General features: G+C 39.2%; 1 protein-coding gene across 1 annotated transcript in view; it reads right to left on the bottom strand.

The window, feature by feature from the left end:
• LOC121314251 (contactin-associated protein-like 2) overlaps positions 1-19,919 on the bottom strand; it is a 489,620-nt gene that overhangs the window by 270,859 nt on the left and 198,842 nt on the right. The window contains exon 2 of the mRNA XM_041247300.1: positions 13,932-14,042. Coding sequence (XP_041103234.1) covers positions 13,932-14,042 — 111 coding nt within the window. The remainder of the gene's footprint in view (positions 1-13,931; positions 14,043-19,919) is intronic.

Genomic DNA, 19,919 nt, shown 5'->3' with positions numbered 1-19,919 from the left:
ACTACCAGCAATGATGAGATCATTTAAATCAGAAATGGCTTTTTATCAAGAGCAGATACATATTTTTTGGCCCCAGGGACAACTTCACAAAGCATATCCCTTTATTAACTGATGACACGTGACCTTCAAGATGAATCCATTTTAATTAACCTTTTATCTGAGGTGTTATTGATTTTACTTGGGAGATAGAACTTCAAGATACAGAACCTAGTAGATTGTTGGGTTACAGCTGATTTTCATTAACTCTTATTATGGAATCTGGAATTCAAAGCATCATAGAAACTTATTTTTTATCTCAGCCACATCTTTCAATCACTAAGGTTACTGTATGTAGTCATAAAATATACAAAATTAGAACCAAAGAACTAAGTTATAATCATGGCGTTTGAATTTCGGGTGAAATTTTTTTCCAAATTTGGGTGAATGCTTTTTAAAAACTCGAGCAGAATTATTTAATGAACAATCAGGTGAAATCGGGTGGATTTTTAAAAATATAATCAAGAAAGAATAAATATTCGGGTAGAAATCGAGTTTTATTTAGAAAGAAAGAAAGAAATTCTTAAGCCCAATGTTGTCAACAGTGTAAACCCCCAACGTATGCATATTGCCACACATTGGGGTATACAAACTTTTGATGACACCTCTCTCTCTCTCTCTCTCTCTCTCTCTCTCTCTCTCTCTCTCTCTCTCTCTCTCTCTCACACACACACACACACACACACACAATGTATATGGAGGCATTTCTCCCTTCCAATCAAGCTGTATTTTGTAGTGGAGTTGCAAGTATAATTGCACACAGAACATACGGAAAACTAAACAACTTTACTGTTTTACAAAGAGAAATGAAAGAAATGAAAGAAATTGACTCTTGACTTAAACACACAATCATAAAACAAATAACTGGGAAGAAAAGTGTGCAAAAAAAAAAAGAAGCAAAACCCTTAAAGCTACATTGTGCAGAAAAAGCATTCCGGGGACTTGTACTTTATATGTCAGGTTTTCTTAAAATGTTTTTGTTTTTCATTTTTTAACATTTACATAATTTTTTTCTCCTTTCAAAAAATAGGAGTTAATTAAAGAATAGAGGAAACGCTTTGTAATGGCCCTGTGACTTTTGTTAAGTTGAATTACAATTTCACAAACCATATCTTTCAAATAACTAATGAACATTAATTACAGCTTTGTTACAGATTGTCTGTATGAGTGGAACGCGAAAACAAAAACTCGAAATAGTCAGTATTCAATTTTCAATTTTATACTGCTAAACTTCACTCAAACACTTGCGGGAAATAAGGCCTTTGGTGCAGTCAAAGATCGAAACGTATTCTCAGTCTGCTGTCTTGTTTATTTAATGCTCTTTAAATATATGTAAATAAAAACAAAATCTATAGAACTGTACCTTTTTATTTACATTTTTTATTTGTATTTTTTATAAACATTCTTAGTTTAAATGAGCTTTAAAAACAGTCCTCTACTAAACATTCCTTACAACTGTTCAGAAACTGACTAACCTGTATATGTAAAAACAAAAACGTGCCACTAAACCACAAATTAGTTGATTTTAATCATCATGTAAAGGAAGTGTGAACTGTTTCCTTAAATCGATTTAATTGTTTAATTGCTACGAACAGCGATTCAATCCTGAGAGCATCTTAACAACATGGATTGACATCTCATTGCTTGAAAATGTATAAGAGAACCCAAACAAGCTGCATGTGACTGATGGATGGAAAGGCTCCTCACAGGAAGTAATTCCCTCTCCCGTGCGGGTGTGTGCTTGTGGTAACTAGCAAGTAAAACAATGAAATTCATTGAGAGAGGCCGTTAATGCAATTCAGGTGGCAGTCCTGATTGACGCTGACATTCTGGCGGTTGCGGTTTATGTAGTGCTCTGTACTTTAGCTAGATTGATTTTACTGCAGTACAGCAACTGTGATATTGAACAGTGTGTTTTGGAAGATTACAGATCTACTTCAAAACCTGTTCTTCTTTGAGCTGCTACAGCCGAGAGCTGTGCTAATTTTTTTTTTTCTCTTTTGTACGATTAATTGTTTGGCAAATCAGCAACCTATTCCCTAATCGATTATCACACAGGTTAATCAACAATAATCGATCCTTTCCAAACACAATTTTTTTTTTTTTTAGATTAAAAAAAAAACAATTATAAACTGAAGAGCTGAAGTCACACAATGTAAAATGAAAGCAGATGTTTCACAGCCTGGTTTACCTAGAAAATAAATACATCAGGCAAAAATAAATAAAAACAAAATATATCAAATAAACCTGTCAAATAAATAAAGGAGCTTCTAGTATTTGGGCTGCATTATGAAAAATATAAATTACCACACCTGTGATTATAAATACTTAAGTACACATTACACTCACTGTTCCATTTCTGACTGTATCCTTTATATGCACCATGACAAAATCCATATAAAAAGTAGCCTGACAGCAAGTATTGAATATGTATAACACAAACAGAACATTGGACTGGAAGTATTACTGATAAATGAAGTATTCAGTCTGTCAAATTTGTTTTCCCCTTTCCCAACCTCCATCTCCTGCATGGTTTTCTGCCTCATATTCTCATTAGTTTCCCACTTGTTTTCTATCTCTTTTTTCATCCATTCATCAAACAGCACAGTAGGTAACTTTCAAATGTTGAGACCAAACAGGTTCCCTTTCAATTCAAAAATAACCATCAAGGTATGGGATATTGCCGTCAGGCAGTAGGGATTGGCTGAGCTTTATAGCAAAGCTGCCAATAGGCCTCTGCGCGAGCTGACGTGTAAGCCCGCCCCCCTGGGAGCTTACTATACACAGTGCGCTGAGACTGTCTTCCTTTTTTGTCTTCAGCATCGGTAGCGGTAGGTACTAGAGCTTGTAACTGACTGTACTCATTTAAGCTTAGGCTTGAGAAGCTGTTTTTTTGCCCCTTCTCCGAGTTTATTTCAGTTGCACTCATTATTGGTATTCTTGGTTATATAATTGTGTATATATTTTATATATATTACTTTATATATCCTTCACGCTTTGCTTTGGCATCACGTTTTTGTTTAACCTCGTGGTTTTCGTCTTCTCTTTATTATATATTTTCTAATATTTAATTGTGTGTTTTTTGGGTTCTGTATATATATTATATTTTGTTATATATATATATATATATATATATGTGTGTGTGTGTGTGTGTGTGTGTGTGTGTGTGTGTGTGTGTGTGTGTGTGTGTGTATATATATATATTATTAGGACGCGCGTTGTTGGCTTTGGCCACGCGTGCATTGCAGCCTCTGTCTTGCCTGGCTAGACAGCTTGTGTGTGGAGTCTGCTCTGCAGCCCTATATAAATCTTCCACTGCTGTGTTTCCCCACCGCGTGGTAGCTGTATGGTTTGCCCCACAGTCACTCCTACAGTCACAAGCACTTGCTGCAGCGTCCCGAAAAAAAAAAAAAAAAATCCCTTTTCACAATTAAGAAGACGACCACCAAGCACATACTCCCTTAAGCACCAAGGTAAGTATTCACCAAATAAGATACTGTACCAGCACTAGCGTCTCCGTTCTACAAGTCAGCTGACACTTAGGCGTCTCGTGTTAGTGTCTCGACGCTCAGTACTCGCTCTATGTGGTGTCAGCGCTTTGGCGCTTGGTGCAGCACTTCCACGCTCGGTGCTCGACGCTTGAAGCTTCGACGCACGCACCTCGATGCTCGGCGCTTCGCCGCTCGGTGCTCGGCGCTTCGACGCTATATGCTCGATGCTTCGACGCCACACGCTCAACGCGTCGACACTTCGGTGCTTCGACGCTACACGCTTGAATCCTCGACGCTACATGCTCGGCGCTTCGACGCTACACGCTGGAAGCCTCGACGCCACACGCTGGAAGCCTCGACGCCACACGCTGGAAGCCTCGACGCCACACACTCGAAGCCTCGACGCTACACGCTCGGCGCTTCGACGCTACACGCTCACACGATTTCGATGTTTGCTGTGCCGTGCTCGACGGAGATGTCGGGCTTCCATCGTTGCACATCCTGTCAGGCAAAGCTGCCTGCCAGTGACCCACACGATGAGTGCGTGGCATGTCTTGGGCCGGAACATGCCGCATCCATGTTGGCAGATAGGGCCTTTTGCCACCTTTGTGCTGGCTTCCAGACATGCGCCCTTCGGCAAAGGGCTAAGAAATCAGTGGGCGGGCACTCTCCTTCCTCGGGATCTTCCCACACCATTTCAGCCCCGCCATTGTCTACTGAGACGCCGCCAGGGCGACTGCAGCTCTCCACAAGCCCAGCCTCCCAGATTACAGCTGGTCAGAGGTCCCCCACCAGACACGCTCAGGCTCGCAGCCCCTCCCCTTCTAGGGTACGTCCTCGTCGGGAGTCTAGGTCGCCCTCCAGATCGCCTCGACGCAGAGGACGCTCTCGTTCCCCTCGTCGCGACAGGCGATACAGAGACAGGTCGGGGGTGGTGGAGTTAACCTCCAAGATGTCTCAATTCATGGAGGTTATGATGGGGCAGCAGTCTATCCTCATGTCCCTAGCCAATGCAGTGCCTCGAGCCCCAGAACAACCCACTGGGTCCATCACCAGCCAGCCAGTGGCTCTTCCACAACCTCCACCGGCCGTTTCCCTTCCACTGCAACCTCAAAAGGACTGGGATATCGATGCGGTTTCCAGGGATGCATCTGACATCCTGGAAGGGGACAGTATAGAGGCTGAGGTAGCCTCCCAGCACTCAGATCAGGACGCTGAGTCCGAGGTGATGGATACCGACGACCCTGTGTGGTCTGTGGTAGACAGAGCAACCCACCACTTGGGCATTGATTGGCCTAAGACAGAGCCTCCCCGGCAATCTCTGTTTGAGTCGCCTTCAGCCCAGTTCCATCAGTCCAGGATGCTTCCGGCATTTCCGGACTTTGTTAAGGAGGTGTAGCCTACTTGGGGAGCTCCGGCCTCTGCTCCTGCGATGTCTCGCAAGGCTTCAGCCTTTACTATGCAGGGGGCTAGTGATGTTGGTTTAGCGTCCTTTCCACCGGTGGACGCTGCGTTTGCTGCGTTAGTGAAGATGCCGACACTATCTGGGCTTACAAAAGACCCAGCATGCCCCAGTTAACAGTGCAGGACCACAGAGGTACACCTGAAGAAAGGGTACTCTGCGGCCACGGAGGCAGTTAAACTGTCTAATATAGCCAGTCTACTGATGGTTTACCAGGTGGCACTCCTTCGAGACCTACCTGAGTGCCCTTCTGCGGCCCTCAGAAGCGAGCTAGTCACAGTCAGTCAGCTGCTGGTGAAGCTAGCCCAGCTCAATGCGCGGGCTCAGGGCAGGAGCATCGTGTCTATGGTGGTGGCCAGAAGACAGCTCTGGCTCTTGCAGGCGAGAGTGCAGGAGCCTGACAAGGCCCCTTTGCTGGATACTCCGATTACACCCAGACACACATTTGGTTTGGCGGTGGAAGAGATGTCGCAACGCTCCGTCAAGGTGTGGTAGGCGTTGCAGCAAATGACTAAGATGTGGCCAAATAAGCAGTTCCAGCCAAAGCAGCCTCAGGAACAGCCATGGCGTAAGACACCGCCACAGCAGCAGGCACAACCACAGGGTAGTAGAACCTCCCCCATGGGTCCATCAGTGCGCGGTCAGCCTGTGTTTCCGAGCTTGTTGCAGTTGCTGCATGGTCAACCGCGGGAGCTTCCCCTGTGAGCAAACCTATTGTCCCAGGCCAAGGACGGCTTTGGCACCCGAAGCCCAAGCTCATGCAGCTATGGGTTTGACCCCTGAACGGGAGCGCCTTTCAGCCTTAGGGCTTTCGACGGCGGTGATTTCGACCATTCAGAGCGCTAGAGCGCCCTCTACTAGGTCACAGTACACGTACAAGTGGCGGATGTTCCAAGATTGGTGTCTGGCAGGGGGCCATGACCCAATATCTTGCCCTACGGCAGTGATATTACAGTTTCTACAGAAACTGTTAGATGAAGGGAAATCTCCCTCTACACTTAAAGTGTATTTAGCCGCCATATCAGCTTGCCATGTACGCATTGACGGGTTATCACCAGGTTGCCATTTTCTGGTATCGCAGTTCCTTAAGGGCGCAAGACGTTTGCCACCTCCAAGGACGACCAGTTTACCATCATGGAGCCTTGACATGGTGCTAGAAGCCCTTACCAAGGCACCATTTGAGCCTCTCCATACTGTGGATATGAAGCTTGCATCTACAAAAACTGCGTTTCTGCTGTCAGTGGTGTCAGCTAAATGTGTCAGCGAGTTACATGCACTGTCAGTGCATCCTTCATGTACTTGTTTCGCAGGAGACGGTTCTAAGGTCTCCATGCGCCCAAATCCAGCCTTTTTACCAAAGGTCATATCCCCATTTCACATGAACCAGCCAGTCGAGTTGATGGCGTTCCATCCTCCTTGCTTTCTTCCCCAGAAGAAGAACGGTTACACATGCTTTGCCCTGTGCGGGCATTGAGGTGTTATATTGACCGTAAGGCGACTGTGAGGCAAACAGAACAATTGTTCATATGCCATAGTTCTAAGACCTTGGGTCAGCCGTTGTCTAAACAACGCCTTTCCCATTGGATAGCGGAGGCTATTAAATTAGCTTATGAATCTGCAGGCCTTCCACTACCAGGGCAGTTGAAGGCACATTCCACTAGGGGTATGGCGACATTCTGGGCCCTCTTTAAGGGAGTGCCAGTGTCTGACATTTGCGCGGCAGCCAGTTGGGCTACACCGCAAACTTTTATGAGGTTTTACCAGTTAAACGTACTGGATTCCTCTGCTCCACTGTTTGGAGCTTCTGTACTACACTCTATGGCACCCTAGGATGCCAGTATGGTGTTTACTATTCCACTTTAGGACAGGTGTCATTGCGAGCATAGACGCTGAGGCGCAGCTCCGCATATGCTTAGATGTATTACCTACGCAGTTGCGTTATGACGCAAGTCTGTCCTACTGCCAAGAATCCTCCCTCGCGATGGCTTGGGTACACTATTCCCATACTTTGATGGTTATTTCAAATTGAAAGGGAATGATAGGTTGCGAATGCAACCCCGGTTCCCTGAAAGAGAAAATAACCATCAAACTGCAAGGTCGCTCTGGAAGCCTTCACGGCCTGAAGAGCAAAAGAGGAAGAGAGTCTCCGCTCGCTGTGTATAGAAGCTCCCAGGGGGGCGGGCTTACACGTCAGCTCGCGCAGAGACCTATCGGGAGCTTTGCTACAAAGCTCAGCCAGTCCTACTGCCTGATGGCAATGTCCCATACATTGATGGTTATTTTCTCTTTCAGGGAACTGGGGTTGCATCTGCAACCTATCGTTTTCTCTCAAGTGGGATTCGACCTTACCCTCCACTACAGCCCATGGAATTGACATCTTACATATGAACTGTAGCTGAGCAGAGTGTATAGTTTCTACTGATGGAGTGCACTTAGGCTAGGTAGAGACACTATAAATGCAGTTCAAGTAGTAACATTTACCTAAAACTTAATGGACCTATGATTAGAAAGCATTAGTAATTAACTGTAGGTAAAGAACATTGATGAATCACTATAATGTTATATTTAGTAGTATAGTCAAACCCTTATTATAAATAATCCAAAATAGTCTGCACTGTAAATGTTGATAACACTGCTATTTACTTCCCATTTCAGCATAATTGTGTGCCATTTAAAATGTTCACAACATCAAAAACATAAAAAAAAACTATAACAGCTAACAATGACAAACTTTTTTTTTTAAATTAAAACCAGAATAAAATTATCCAAATTGACTCTATAACTTTCCGTGGCTTTGCACTTTCTGAAGACCCTTTTGTGTTTTCTTCCTTTGTTTTTCTTTCGCAAGTAAACAATCTATCAGTTTTTGTACTTTTGGCAGGAATAAAAGAGTCTTGTTGGACAAACCCTGTAAAATACTAAGTTCAGCTCCTGGTTACGGGTCTGTCAATCACTTCACACTATTCACTGGAATACCCGGTGAATGTTGAAAAGTGTGAGCCCAACTAATCGTTTTCAGCAATCGTATTGCGAAGGCAGGTCTTTATTTGCCTGAGTGAGGAAAAACAAATGCTGTTGAAACTGGTAGGGTAACTAAGATTTGCAGAAGCTTTTAGGTAAAACAGTGCATCACACTGGGCAAGTGCCAATATTGCACTCTTATTTTCCTTTAACGTGTGTTATTTTTTGTTGTTTAATTGTGTGATATATATATATATATATATATATATATATATATATATATATATATATATATATATATATATATATAAAATAAAAGCTGGCTGAAGCTACTCCAAGACCCCCATCCATAAATTATTACCAATATATCAATGATTTACATACAAACCCATGATCCCAACACACTTTCATTATTATTAAAATGTTTTTCAACTCAGTTTAAATAACCAATTAAATACATTTTACTGCCAGGTGACATATTAAAATAGGTTTTGAATATATGATCGGGTCAATTGGACCCCGCTCCCTCTCTGCTAAAAACTGCAGTCAATATATGTGCCGCGTTCAGTGTGAACAAAAAAAAAAGCCGCTTGCCGCCAGCGCTGCGTCCAGTGCGCCTTTATACGGGACGCAAGGGATGCAACTTCATTAGAAAAATAAACTAGCAAAGCAGGATTGGTGGACTGTCAATCAAAGCACAAATTCACAAATCACAGCTGAGAGATAGGCGGGACGCAAAGTGAGTGCTCTGGCAATAGGTCAGTATTACCGTCATTTTATTGCTCTACTGGGAGATATGATACTAAAAGCGTAATTTCATGAGCCCGGACAAAAGTTTTGCATCACCTACATTTTAATTTTTTTTGGGGGGAGTGAGACATAATTAAATAAAAATAGATTAACACAATTTAAATGTTTTATTTAACATAATGTAATTAAAGAAACTACAGAATGATATCGCAAAAGTCTAGCGGAAGCCATAATGGTACAGTTATTTTACGTTGGATTTTGAAATGTCACATTTTTAAACTGTTTTTCAGTTTTTCATTAAGTATACGGAAAACTACAAAGCGGCATGTAAGTCAATATGTTAACGTAACATTTTCTATTGGACTCTATGAAGCAAAATTATTTAATTATATAGGGAGATGCAAAACTTTTGACCATAGCTGTACTGCTAATTCACTGTCTTCTAATAGATACATTGCAACTGTACATATAATACTGGCAAAATAATATAAACTTAGCCTCGATTTACAATGGTCTGTACTGAATAGTGAGATATTTTATATACCTGACCAATAATATTAATGTTAGTTTATTACATATGATATAACTACTGCTTGGAACTTTCTGTCTGAAAAAAAAAAAAAAAAAAAAAAAATCATTACAATGCACAAACAGCATCCCCAAATTGCTGTCAGCCATGATGCTAAAACAGGAATTAAAAAATCCAATTGATGCCTGCGTTCTGTGAGTAATCTGAAGCTATTATATGTTCCAACATTAACTAAATCGAGTTATAATCAAATTGAGTCATCTTGTTACACAATTGATTTATTAAAATGTTTGGCTATGCTGTTACTTGAATGATTACTGTCTTGTTCATAGTCATCTTAAAATAACATTATTTTTAGACAAGTTACTATCTAATTATGTAGAGGGCAATATGTTTTGTTGGATAATAAAAAATGAAAAAAAAAAAAAATTTGCTGCTGATGTATTTATTTTCTTTAGGTTGTGCTGCAGCAACAGCACTACATGTTTTTTTTTTTTTTTTGGGGGGGGGGGGGGGGGGGGGGGGGGGGGGGGGGGGGGGGGGGGTGTACAGTCTTGCACCAGGGCCCAGTAAATCCTAGTGCCGGCCCTGTCCCCACGTGTTGCTACAACTGCTTAAATAGCATACCTGTAATTCTTCTTTTCATGGATAACTGACAACTTTGTACATCTATAACTTTAAAGTCTGTTTCAAAGCTCTTTTCACACTGACCGCTGTCGTGCACTGGGGTTTGAGATCCGTCCTCTAGATCACTGCAGGAAGAGCGATTAAAAAAAAAACATAAAAAACATAAGTGCTCTGGCTTTTCTGTTCGTACCACATCATGGATCGTTATTGCCGTTTTACCTGTTTGACACTGTGGGCAATAATCCTTACACTATCAGTGCACTAGAGCTGACATTTTGAAAAGAGCTTTGAAACAGACTTTAAATTTAGTGTAAAATGTTGTCAGGATGTTAACAATGAAAAAGAAATTAAAGGCACTGTGACAGGCTATGGCTGAGCGGTGACGTCAGGCCAGAATGAGGAAGAACACACACAGGCAGGTAAGTACTGCAGTTCAAAAGAAGTATCCGGCTGGGCAGTAGCCTTCACGGCACTTCTGAGTTTTCGTTGCAGTTTAAATATCTCTCATCTCGCTCTCCCGAACTCTCCTCTGTACACCCCACCCCGAGCAGGGAAAACTGCAGGGTTTTTATACAGATGGCCACCTTCTGCACAGGTTTTTAATGTGGATGGGGCTTCCCGTCCACCCTGCAAAACACATACAAAAACAGTAACAAAACACATGGCACGTCGCCGTCATTTAAACAAATCTAATACAATAAATCATAAAACAAACAAATATAGAATAACACAGGGGCGGTGGGGGAAACCTTGTTCTAAAAATAAACACAGTCCAGGGCTGCTCGTCCTGTTACAGACAGATTATTTACAGTTGTAGTAAAATGAGGGGACACGTAACACTATATTTTTTGGAACTCCGCTACTTACTCTAAGTAGATTGAATATTGAGCCATACTGAGTGGTTAATGTTTTAATACTAATTGGAATAGTCCAAATGGTCAAGGGTAGTAACAATTTCAGAAGTTGAAGAGCATGTGAATAAACGATTTTTTTTTACATAAATGTCGTTAAAAATTCAAGCAATTCAATATAATTGGGCACAGCTCTGTTTTATTTATATATTCCTAAAGCAGCTAGTTTCTAATCATAGCCCCATGCCTAGCTGTCAACTGAACAGCCACTAGGCCGAGAGGCTACAGTGCTACTAAAGTAAACTGGTCATGACTGGAAATCTTTCACACTCTGGACAGTCAACTATAGCACCATCCTGTTGAAGTAAATTAAGTAATTAGGTGAAACCCTCAGGTGGAACAGTAAGTCTGCCAGCACAAATCTATTCCTCCGGCATGTAATTGGTTTCCAAAGTAACTACATTTTGAAAATGACACGTATATAAACAGATTTCAAACTCAGTGGTTCTGCATGATATTTTTAAGCAACTCAAGACTTTTTTTCTTAATTCACTTAACCGGAGGTAAAATTCACTTATTTCTGTTATAACCATCCACACATCCTTAGGCTGACTGGGCATCCTGTAACTGTGTTGAGAGATGACATGTTATTTCATAAGGATAGCGCCATAAGACTCACCTCCATTCTTCCTAATCTAAAATAATCTATCATTGCCATGTCATGTAAGACCATGCAAGACTGCAACAAGGTCAAACCTGGAAAGTAAATTCATCTTGGATCAGGTCTTGCCCCTGATTACATAACTTTCTTGTTATTTTACAACATTCTCTCTCCATAAACAAACTGCCAGTCAATATAGCCAAGGATAGATATACTGCTAGGAGGAGGAAGTAATTTGTAAGATGTCAAGACTTTATGTAAAAACCCATATTTAAGACAGTGTAATGTTTGCAGGGCTATTTCTTTTCTGTTCATATTCCTCACAGTGTTCTCATATTATGGATAAAGGCAACACACATTTTTTTAAAATTTTAATTAAAATAAAAACCTCTTAAAAACAGGCATAAATTGTTTGCTTGTTTTAAAAAAGTAAAAAAGGACTTGTCTGATTGTGACAAATCAAAGTATTATTTAATTATAATTCTGTGCCACAGAAAATGAAAGACATCTCATCAGTTCAGCAACTAGGGAATAGTTGGTGAAACATGAACTGCCACGTGTCACATTCCAGAGATGAAGTGTAAACAAAACGCAACGAATACTGTCATAAACTGACAAGCAACACAAGAGGCACGTCCTTGTGAAAATGGCTCATTTACAGAAAAGATGAATCAGTATAAATCTGAAATAATATGCTTAAGATAACTTTAAATAAGCTAAAATGGAAAGAGGCACACTTGAGAGTGTGTCAATAACAAGGTGCTCCTGACAGCACTGACTGACAGTGAACTTTCTTCAGTGTCATATGTTTTATTCTCAGTGATAACAAAGACTGACTAATTCAAAGATAACACTAATTCAAAGATGACCTATTGTACTCTACTGTATTCTTTACTGTTTTCTTTTAGCAGGGTGATTGACCTGAACAGGGGGAAATTAGTTTTGGTGTAATTTATGTGTGGAAACGGGTTTGTTTTGTGTGCTTTTTTGGAGTTGTTATGTTTGTTACCATTGTTGGTAGCGTCACATGACCCATTGTTTACTTTCTGTTTAATAAATTCAACTCCAACTCCCATGTCTCTGTCTTGCAATGTGGTTACCCACACATGTAACACAAGTACCTTGTCGTAATGCCGTTTAAATGTTGATCAATGTAAAGCAATCTTTATAAAAGTGCTATATATTGATGTTCAATACAAATTTGTTGTTTTGTCATTATTCTGATACATAAAAATGCCAAACCCTAATTTAGTGAACACCCTGATATAACAAACATTTCTCCAGGTCCCATGGGGATTAGTTATAGACACTCTTTGCAAAGGAGCCGGGTCTTTTGTACAGCGGTAGCGGCACTATGCTTTAGTGTGAGAGGTCCCAGGTTCACGCCCGCCCTCCGTCTGTGTGTGGATTGCCTCACCCTGTGTGATGCGTCTGCCTGCAGGAACCGAGATCGCTACAATATTAATAAACACATATTCCCGTGAAACAGGATTGTATTCTTGTTGGCCTCGTTAGTTCAAGAGGTTATATTTTAGGAACTACAATTACACTGCAAGAAATATGTTGCGTTTTCTAATCACATTTTGCAATGAAACTGAGAAGTATAGCGTGGCAGGCAGGATTTTCCAGTTCAGCTGTATTTATTTATTTTTAGTTTAAAGAAGCTTTTTTTTGTATGGTACAGTGTACTGTATGAGATTCCATCGACTTTTTGAAGACGTCACGCTCCAACAGTTTTTGTACAAACAGAATTTATACATATATTATTATTGCTTGGTATGTATTTGAATTAATTGTGTATGTATTTGCAAACTGGTGGAATACAACAAATACAAATCAATTTTTTCGATTTTGAATTTGATTGCACAGTGCTGTCCTCCTGTACCATTTCCCATTCAAATGATTGTCCATGATATACACTGCTATTGCTAACCACACTGCATCTGAAAGGAACTTGATAGGCCCAAGAAAGGTTTTAAAAATATACACTGAGCAAAATAACCAGAGCTTGCTGATGTTCCATTGCCTTCTATGTATCGTGTGCTGAAAAGGGAATGTGTGCTGTCCCTTTTCTCAACAAGAAGTACAATATCATGAACTGTGACATAATTTACATTTCTGATTGCTATAATACTTTGCAGGAATATAAACATGTTTTGTTTTTGTTTTTCTCAAAAAGTGTGCCATGCTTTTCTTCGGACTCTAACAAGGACATTAAAACCAGTGGCCAGTAACTGCAGAACAACCCTTAGTACTAAGATTGATTTAACCATTTGTGAAGGTATGGGACTTTTTATAGATGAACATCCGTGAAATTGAAGTTTGTGAAATGCTGCAAAAAAAGAAGTGTTTATTCAACTGTTATAATGAGAATGAATGCATTGAATGCATGGCTTTTTAAAAATCTCATTCCAATCACAGCTTTCACAGGAGATCTGAAGTGAATCCCAGGTCAGAATGATTTATGGGTTTGTTATTCAAGATGAGTTGAACATTTGTTTTGCACAGGAATATTAGGTTTAACTGCCGCATTGACGGCTCTGAAAGATGAATTGGCTCTTACCTCCTCTTCTGTTTAGTTTTGCGTACCCCGGGGCGTAACTGCCAGCCAACACAGAAGAACTTGTAAAGGAGTTGTGGGAAAGCGGTGTGGACAATTGTTCATCACATTTCTCTGAAAAAAAAAACACAAGAAAATACAGCTAATGAGATGCTAGAAGTACAAAGAAATGAGTATGCATATTGATATACATAATACGGTCATTATGCTTTTAATAAAATATTATTCGTTTCTGGCTATGAAGTAAACGTGTTTGTATAAGCAAATTCTAAGCATCTTAGTCATTGTCTGATAACATTTTCCAAGCAAACAGTGCAAGCATTTTAGAAAATTCTGTTCTTATACTGAAACCTGTTTAAGTTAAACCTCAGCTTAATTTATGTGTGCCTGCACTGTTGAGTGTTGTAGTGCAGGTGGTTTGTCTCCTAAAGACGCCCTCTCAGTGTAAGCCTATGTAAAGGCAACAACCAAGGAGGTGTTACCTTTGTCCATTGTGGCAACTCCCAAAACAAAAGGGGGGGGGCAACTACTACAACTGATAATCCATGTTTGTATTGAGTAGCACTAACAATATAACCTAAACATCTGTATCCGTGTCAAATCTGTTAGATTAATTTATATCTTGTGAAAAGCAAAACCACGCAAAAACCTAGTTCTTGAAAAACCTAGAAACATATTGAAGATGTGAGTTATAAGAATAAATACAATAAATAAAGTAAAATATAAAATAAATATATATATAATATATATATATATTATATATATATATATATATATATATATATACATACACACACACACACACACACACACACATATATATATATATATATATATATATATATATATATATATATATATATATATATATATATATATATATATATATACAAACAGTGCTGATAAAAACTTTGTGAACCCCTTAGGATTTTCACATATTTCACATCTTTCAAACCTAAAATGTTATTTGATCTTAAAGTCCTAGTAATAGATAAACATAACCTGATTAAACAAATGACACAAAGACATGATACTTTTTCAACATTTATTTATCCACAAATGATTCAGCATTCAATATCCATGTGTGAAAAAGTAAGTGAACCTTTAGATTCAGTAACTGGTGGCACCCCCATGAGCAACAATGACTTCAACTAAGCGTTTCCTGTAACTGATGGTCAGTCTCTCACATCGGTTTTGATGTATTTTGTTACATTCCTCCTTACAGAACTGCTTCAACTTGGTGACATTTGAGAGCTTCCTTGCAATGAACAGCTTGCTTCATGTCTTGCCACAACATTTTGATGGGGGTTAGGTCCGGACTTTGACTAGGCCAGTCTAAAACGCGAAATTTCGGCTCCTGAAACCATTCTTTTGTAGATCTGCTTGTATGTTTAGGATCATTGTCTTGCTGCATGACCCACTTTCGGTTCAGCTTCAACTCACGGACGGATGGTCTGAGTAGAATCTTTTGATAAAAGGCAGAATTCAAGACCCAAACCATCTCAATCCCACCACCATGCTTGACGATTGGAATGAGGTTCTTCTGTTTGAACTCAGTGTTTGGTTTTCGCCAAACAACGTTTCTCATTGAGGCCAAAAAGTTCTGCCTTTGACTCGTCTGTCCTGAGAATATTGTTCCAGAAGTCTTGTGGATCATCTATGTGCTCTTTGGCAAACTTCAGACGGCAGCAATGGTCTTTTTATAGAGCAGTGGTTTCCTCCTGGCTATCCTTCCATGAACATCATTCTTGTTTAGTCTTTTTTTGATAGTTGAGTCATAAACACTCACATTAACCAAGGCAAAAGTAGCCTGCAGATTTTTGGATGTTACTCTGGGGTTCTTTGTAACTTCCTTGATGATTTTCCAGTTTGATCTTGGAGATATTTTGGTAGGCCGACAGCTCCTGGAAAGAGTGACTGTGGTCTTGAACTTTCTCCATTTGTAGACTGTCTGTCTGATAGTGGATTGGTGGAGCCCCAAATCCTTAGAAATGGTTTTGTAACCCTTTCTGGACTGATGAGCATCAATAACTGTTTTTCTGAGGTCCTCAGAGATTTCTTTTGATCGTGGCATCACGTGTTTCCACACACCTGTATGGTGAAGACCAAACTCACAAAGTCGCTGATCTTTATATAGGGTGGGGTTTCCCAAACTTCCCCCTGATGATCTACCTAATTATTTAAACACCTGATTCTAATTATCCCCTTAATTGAGCTGACAAAACCAGGGGTTCACTTACTTTTTCACATGACCCTGAATCTTAATTATTCATTGTTTGTCTAATTCATACATCATTTTGTTTCAAAAGACATGGAATTGGTTAATATAAACCCAATTAGATATTTAAGAAAAGATTGGTTTTGATTCAAGAAGGCTATCATGGTAAAACTATGGAATTTCTATAATTATCATTGGGGTTCACAAACTTTTTCTTGGCACTGAGTATGTGGTGGGTGACCCATATGTGTTATGAATACCCCATGTGTGTGTGTGTGTGTGTGTGTGTGTGTGTGTGTGTATATATATATATATATATATATATATATATATATATATATATATATATATATATATATATATATATATATATATATATTACAACACATTTCAGAACTCAAAGACAAAAAAAAATGTATTACATATTTGTAGATTTGTTTGTGAAACACAGACAAAATGTATGAAAAACTCTCCAGACACTATTTGTACAGTACTATCATGCTGTTTAAGCGGGGAACCGCAAAGGGAAATATTACTTCACTTATACAATTATACACAACCTTCATTATTATTAAGGAACATAGTTGATTTATGGAGATAATTATGCTTTCATAACTTGAAAGAAACGCCACAATTTAAATTAGCTTTTCATCTAAAGTCTTCTATTTTTTCAGAGATAAGTGAAGCAAAGACTCTTTATGTATAGGCTACCTTCATTCCCAAAAGTAAGTCTGTCATTTTACCTTATCCTGGCTGAGCTACTGCGTCCTCATCCTGATATCGTACTGAAAGATATCTACTCTAGCCACTGCATCATTACTAGAAACTCCTTGAACTGCCAGTCGCATTCCTGAAGGAATATATCATGGCTTTAACATAATGTACAGATTCTTTAGAGGCTTTCTTCTGGTAACAGTACCACATGAGATAGTGATATTTAGAATAATTCATTTCAGACAGCTTAGTGATCAGCCGTGTGAGATATTAAACTTTTTAATTCAAAAGTCAAAGCCCAAATGTTTTCTTTTGGTCTGATCATTTTGCTATGCAGCCTTACTTTGAACTCATTTATCTTTCCACGGCTTCCTGTGCTACAGGTAAAAGGTCCACCTGACCGAATACAGGACATGAAATAACACAAGCGAACTTGCTTGTATCAAAAAATCTGGAATACAAACAGCAGAATGAGCAGCTTTAAAGGCTTAGTATTTGTAGTATTACACCATAAAACATACATTCTCTACATACTAAAAACATTTCTTCAAAATTAAAAATTATATTTGGAACATCTAAAACCTTTTCTTAGAATTAAATATTCTGTACTAAACTATTTAACGTTATGTTTTATGGCATACTGAGAAAATTATAATATGTGTTTTACTTTGAGATGAGTATACTTGAAAATCAATATACAATTCCCATATATTATTGTTTGTTTTATGCACAGTATTTCTTAACTTTATTTTATTAGAGACTAAGCAGTAATGTGATTAATTTAACTGTGTACATGAGACCCTATGTGCAGTGACGTAGTGCAGCATTCAAAATGGTTCCCTTATTCCCTATCCTAATTTGGACAGTGAACGTAAACTACTGGTAAATTCTCGGTCACTAATAAAATAAAAATTAAGGTTAAAAATACCTTTGCGTGAAACAAACATGAATGCACTGTGTTTTATCCCTTAATGCTTTAAAACTCCCCAATTCCTTTTACTCTAAGAGATCCTCTCTTTACTACAGTATTTCCTGCAGCCAGTGATTGTCAACTTAAGCTGTCAGTGTAAGCTGTTTATCAGTAGCATCACATCCAGGTTTCTTGTCTCCGCCTGGAGTGAAACCGTTTATCCCATCACAAAGGAAAGTGCCATGTGCTAAACAGAATCCAAACAAGAAAAAGAAAAAATCCCCATAATGAATTTGAATCCCAGGCTGCCCAGAAAGGCAATGACTGGAGCTCACAATCTGCTCTTCCTATCAAGAAGGAATGGAAGTGCATTGCACAGCAGGGAGCTGCGTATCCATTCCACCCGCAGGGTTTTCTCATATACAATGTAGCTTCTTCAAATTATACAGAATCAATTACATAATAAGCCCAGTGAAATGCTGGGTGACGCACACTTTGTGGCTCGAATGAACTGAAGAAAGAATAACAAACAAAAAAGAACAGAGAGAAAAGGTAAAAAAGAACTGAAGTTTATTATTCTTTCTTCTCTATCTTCACTTTCTTTAAGCCTGTATGTTCACTGCAAGGAGTCAGGACATTTCGTTACTTGATGACCTTTGACATCGCGCGACTCTGTGACTCTGCAGCAGCAGCTGTTGATGATGTATAGTTCACCCCCCTGTCTCTGTAAGTTGTTTTGGATCAAAGCGTATATAAATGTGTATTTTGATCACCTTGAGTGAAAGCTGATGTGCAGTTGAAAGTCAATTTTATCATTTTTAATTACATGCTCGTTCATTTCGTGAAGACAATGGCTCTGAGCAAACCATCCAGTAGATATAAACAGAAGTATGAGGCTTTAAGACAGAATGGGAGGAAGAGTTTGCTTTCAGTGACAGTGTAAACCTCTCATTTGCAACAAATCACTTACACACTAGTCTGTACAAGTCGAGCAACCTCAAACATCATTACGAAATCCAATCACAACAAATTTTCATCTGAATATCCTCCTGGATCAGACTTGAGTAGAAACACGTTGGTCTCTTTAAAAGCACGCCTCAACAGTGAGCAGATGCTCATTTTGCTGTTCAGTAAAGAAGCTGATGTAACGACTCAAGCGAGTTTTGTATAGCATTGGATATCGCTTGTGCCAAATGTTCTTATTCAGATGAACGAATCCTTTTATAAAATAGAAGTGTTGGCACTTGACTAGAGAATGCATGTTTAAATGTTATATTGCAGGTCTAAAATTAATATTATATTTACATATCTTACATCTTGTCATGAGCAGGTACTGTAATCCCTTTCAAAATAAATACAGTGCACTTGTCATCCACAAAGCCCTCAAAAGTACTTAATACACACAGCAGTCATACAAAAAGAAAAGACCGAGCGTTCAGATCTTCAAGGGAAGAGTCTGTCAAAAAGAATCCTTACAAAAATTAGTCTTTATATGTGTTGTTTTTGGTGATGTGTGAAGATGCAGGATATGCTTTGAAAGTGTGTGATGCATCGTTTTTATGAAGTAGAATGGTGGGCATGATAGCAGAGAGAAGTTGAGATTTTCGATGTATTTCCTCTGGTTTAGTAAGTAAACTAGTAAGAACAAACAACAACACTTTACATTAATAGTCTCTAAATGTTGTGTATTTATATAGTAGTTACATGTACTTACACATAATTACAGCGTTATTATGTATAGTTACAATGCACTTAATGTATACTTTTTTTTTGCATCATATAACCCTAACCCTAATCCTAACCCTATCCCTAACTCTTACCCTAACCTTAACCCTTTTCTGATAACATTGTGCACTTACATATATCATGCAAAACATTTACAAGTTAAGTACATTATAACTATGCATAACAACATTGTAATTATGTTTAAGTACACACACATTTACTATGCAGCTACTATCTAAATACACAGTAACAAATATTAAAGATCAGGGCTACTAATATATGAGAGAGAGAGAGAGAGAGAGAGAGAGAGAGAGAGAGAGAGAGAGAGAGAGAGAGAGAGAGAGAGAGAGAGAGAGAGAGAATGAATGAATCTATAGCACAGTAATCTTGGGATGCCTCATTGGCAGCCTAAAAAATGTTAACA

The sequence above is a fragment of the Polyodon spathula genome, chromosome 4, assembly GCF_017654505.1.
Source record: "Polyodon spathula isolate WHYD16114869_AA chromosome 4, ASM1765450v1, whole genome shotgun sequence".
In the NCBI taxonomy this organism is placed as follows: domain Eukaryota; kingdom Metazoa; phylum Chordata; class Actinopteri; order Acipenseriformes; family Polyodontidae; genus Polyodon; species Polyodon spathula.
This window is presented reverse-complemented; position numbering and strand designations above follow the sequence as displayed.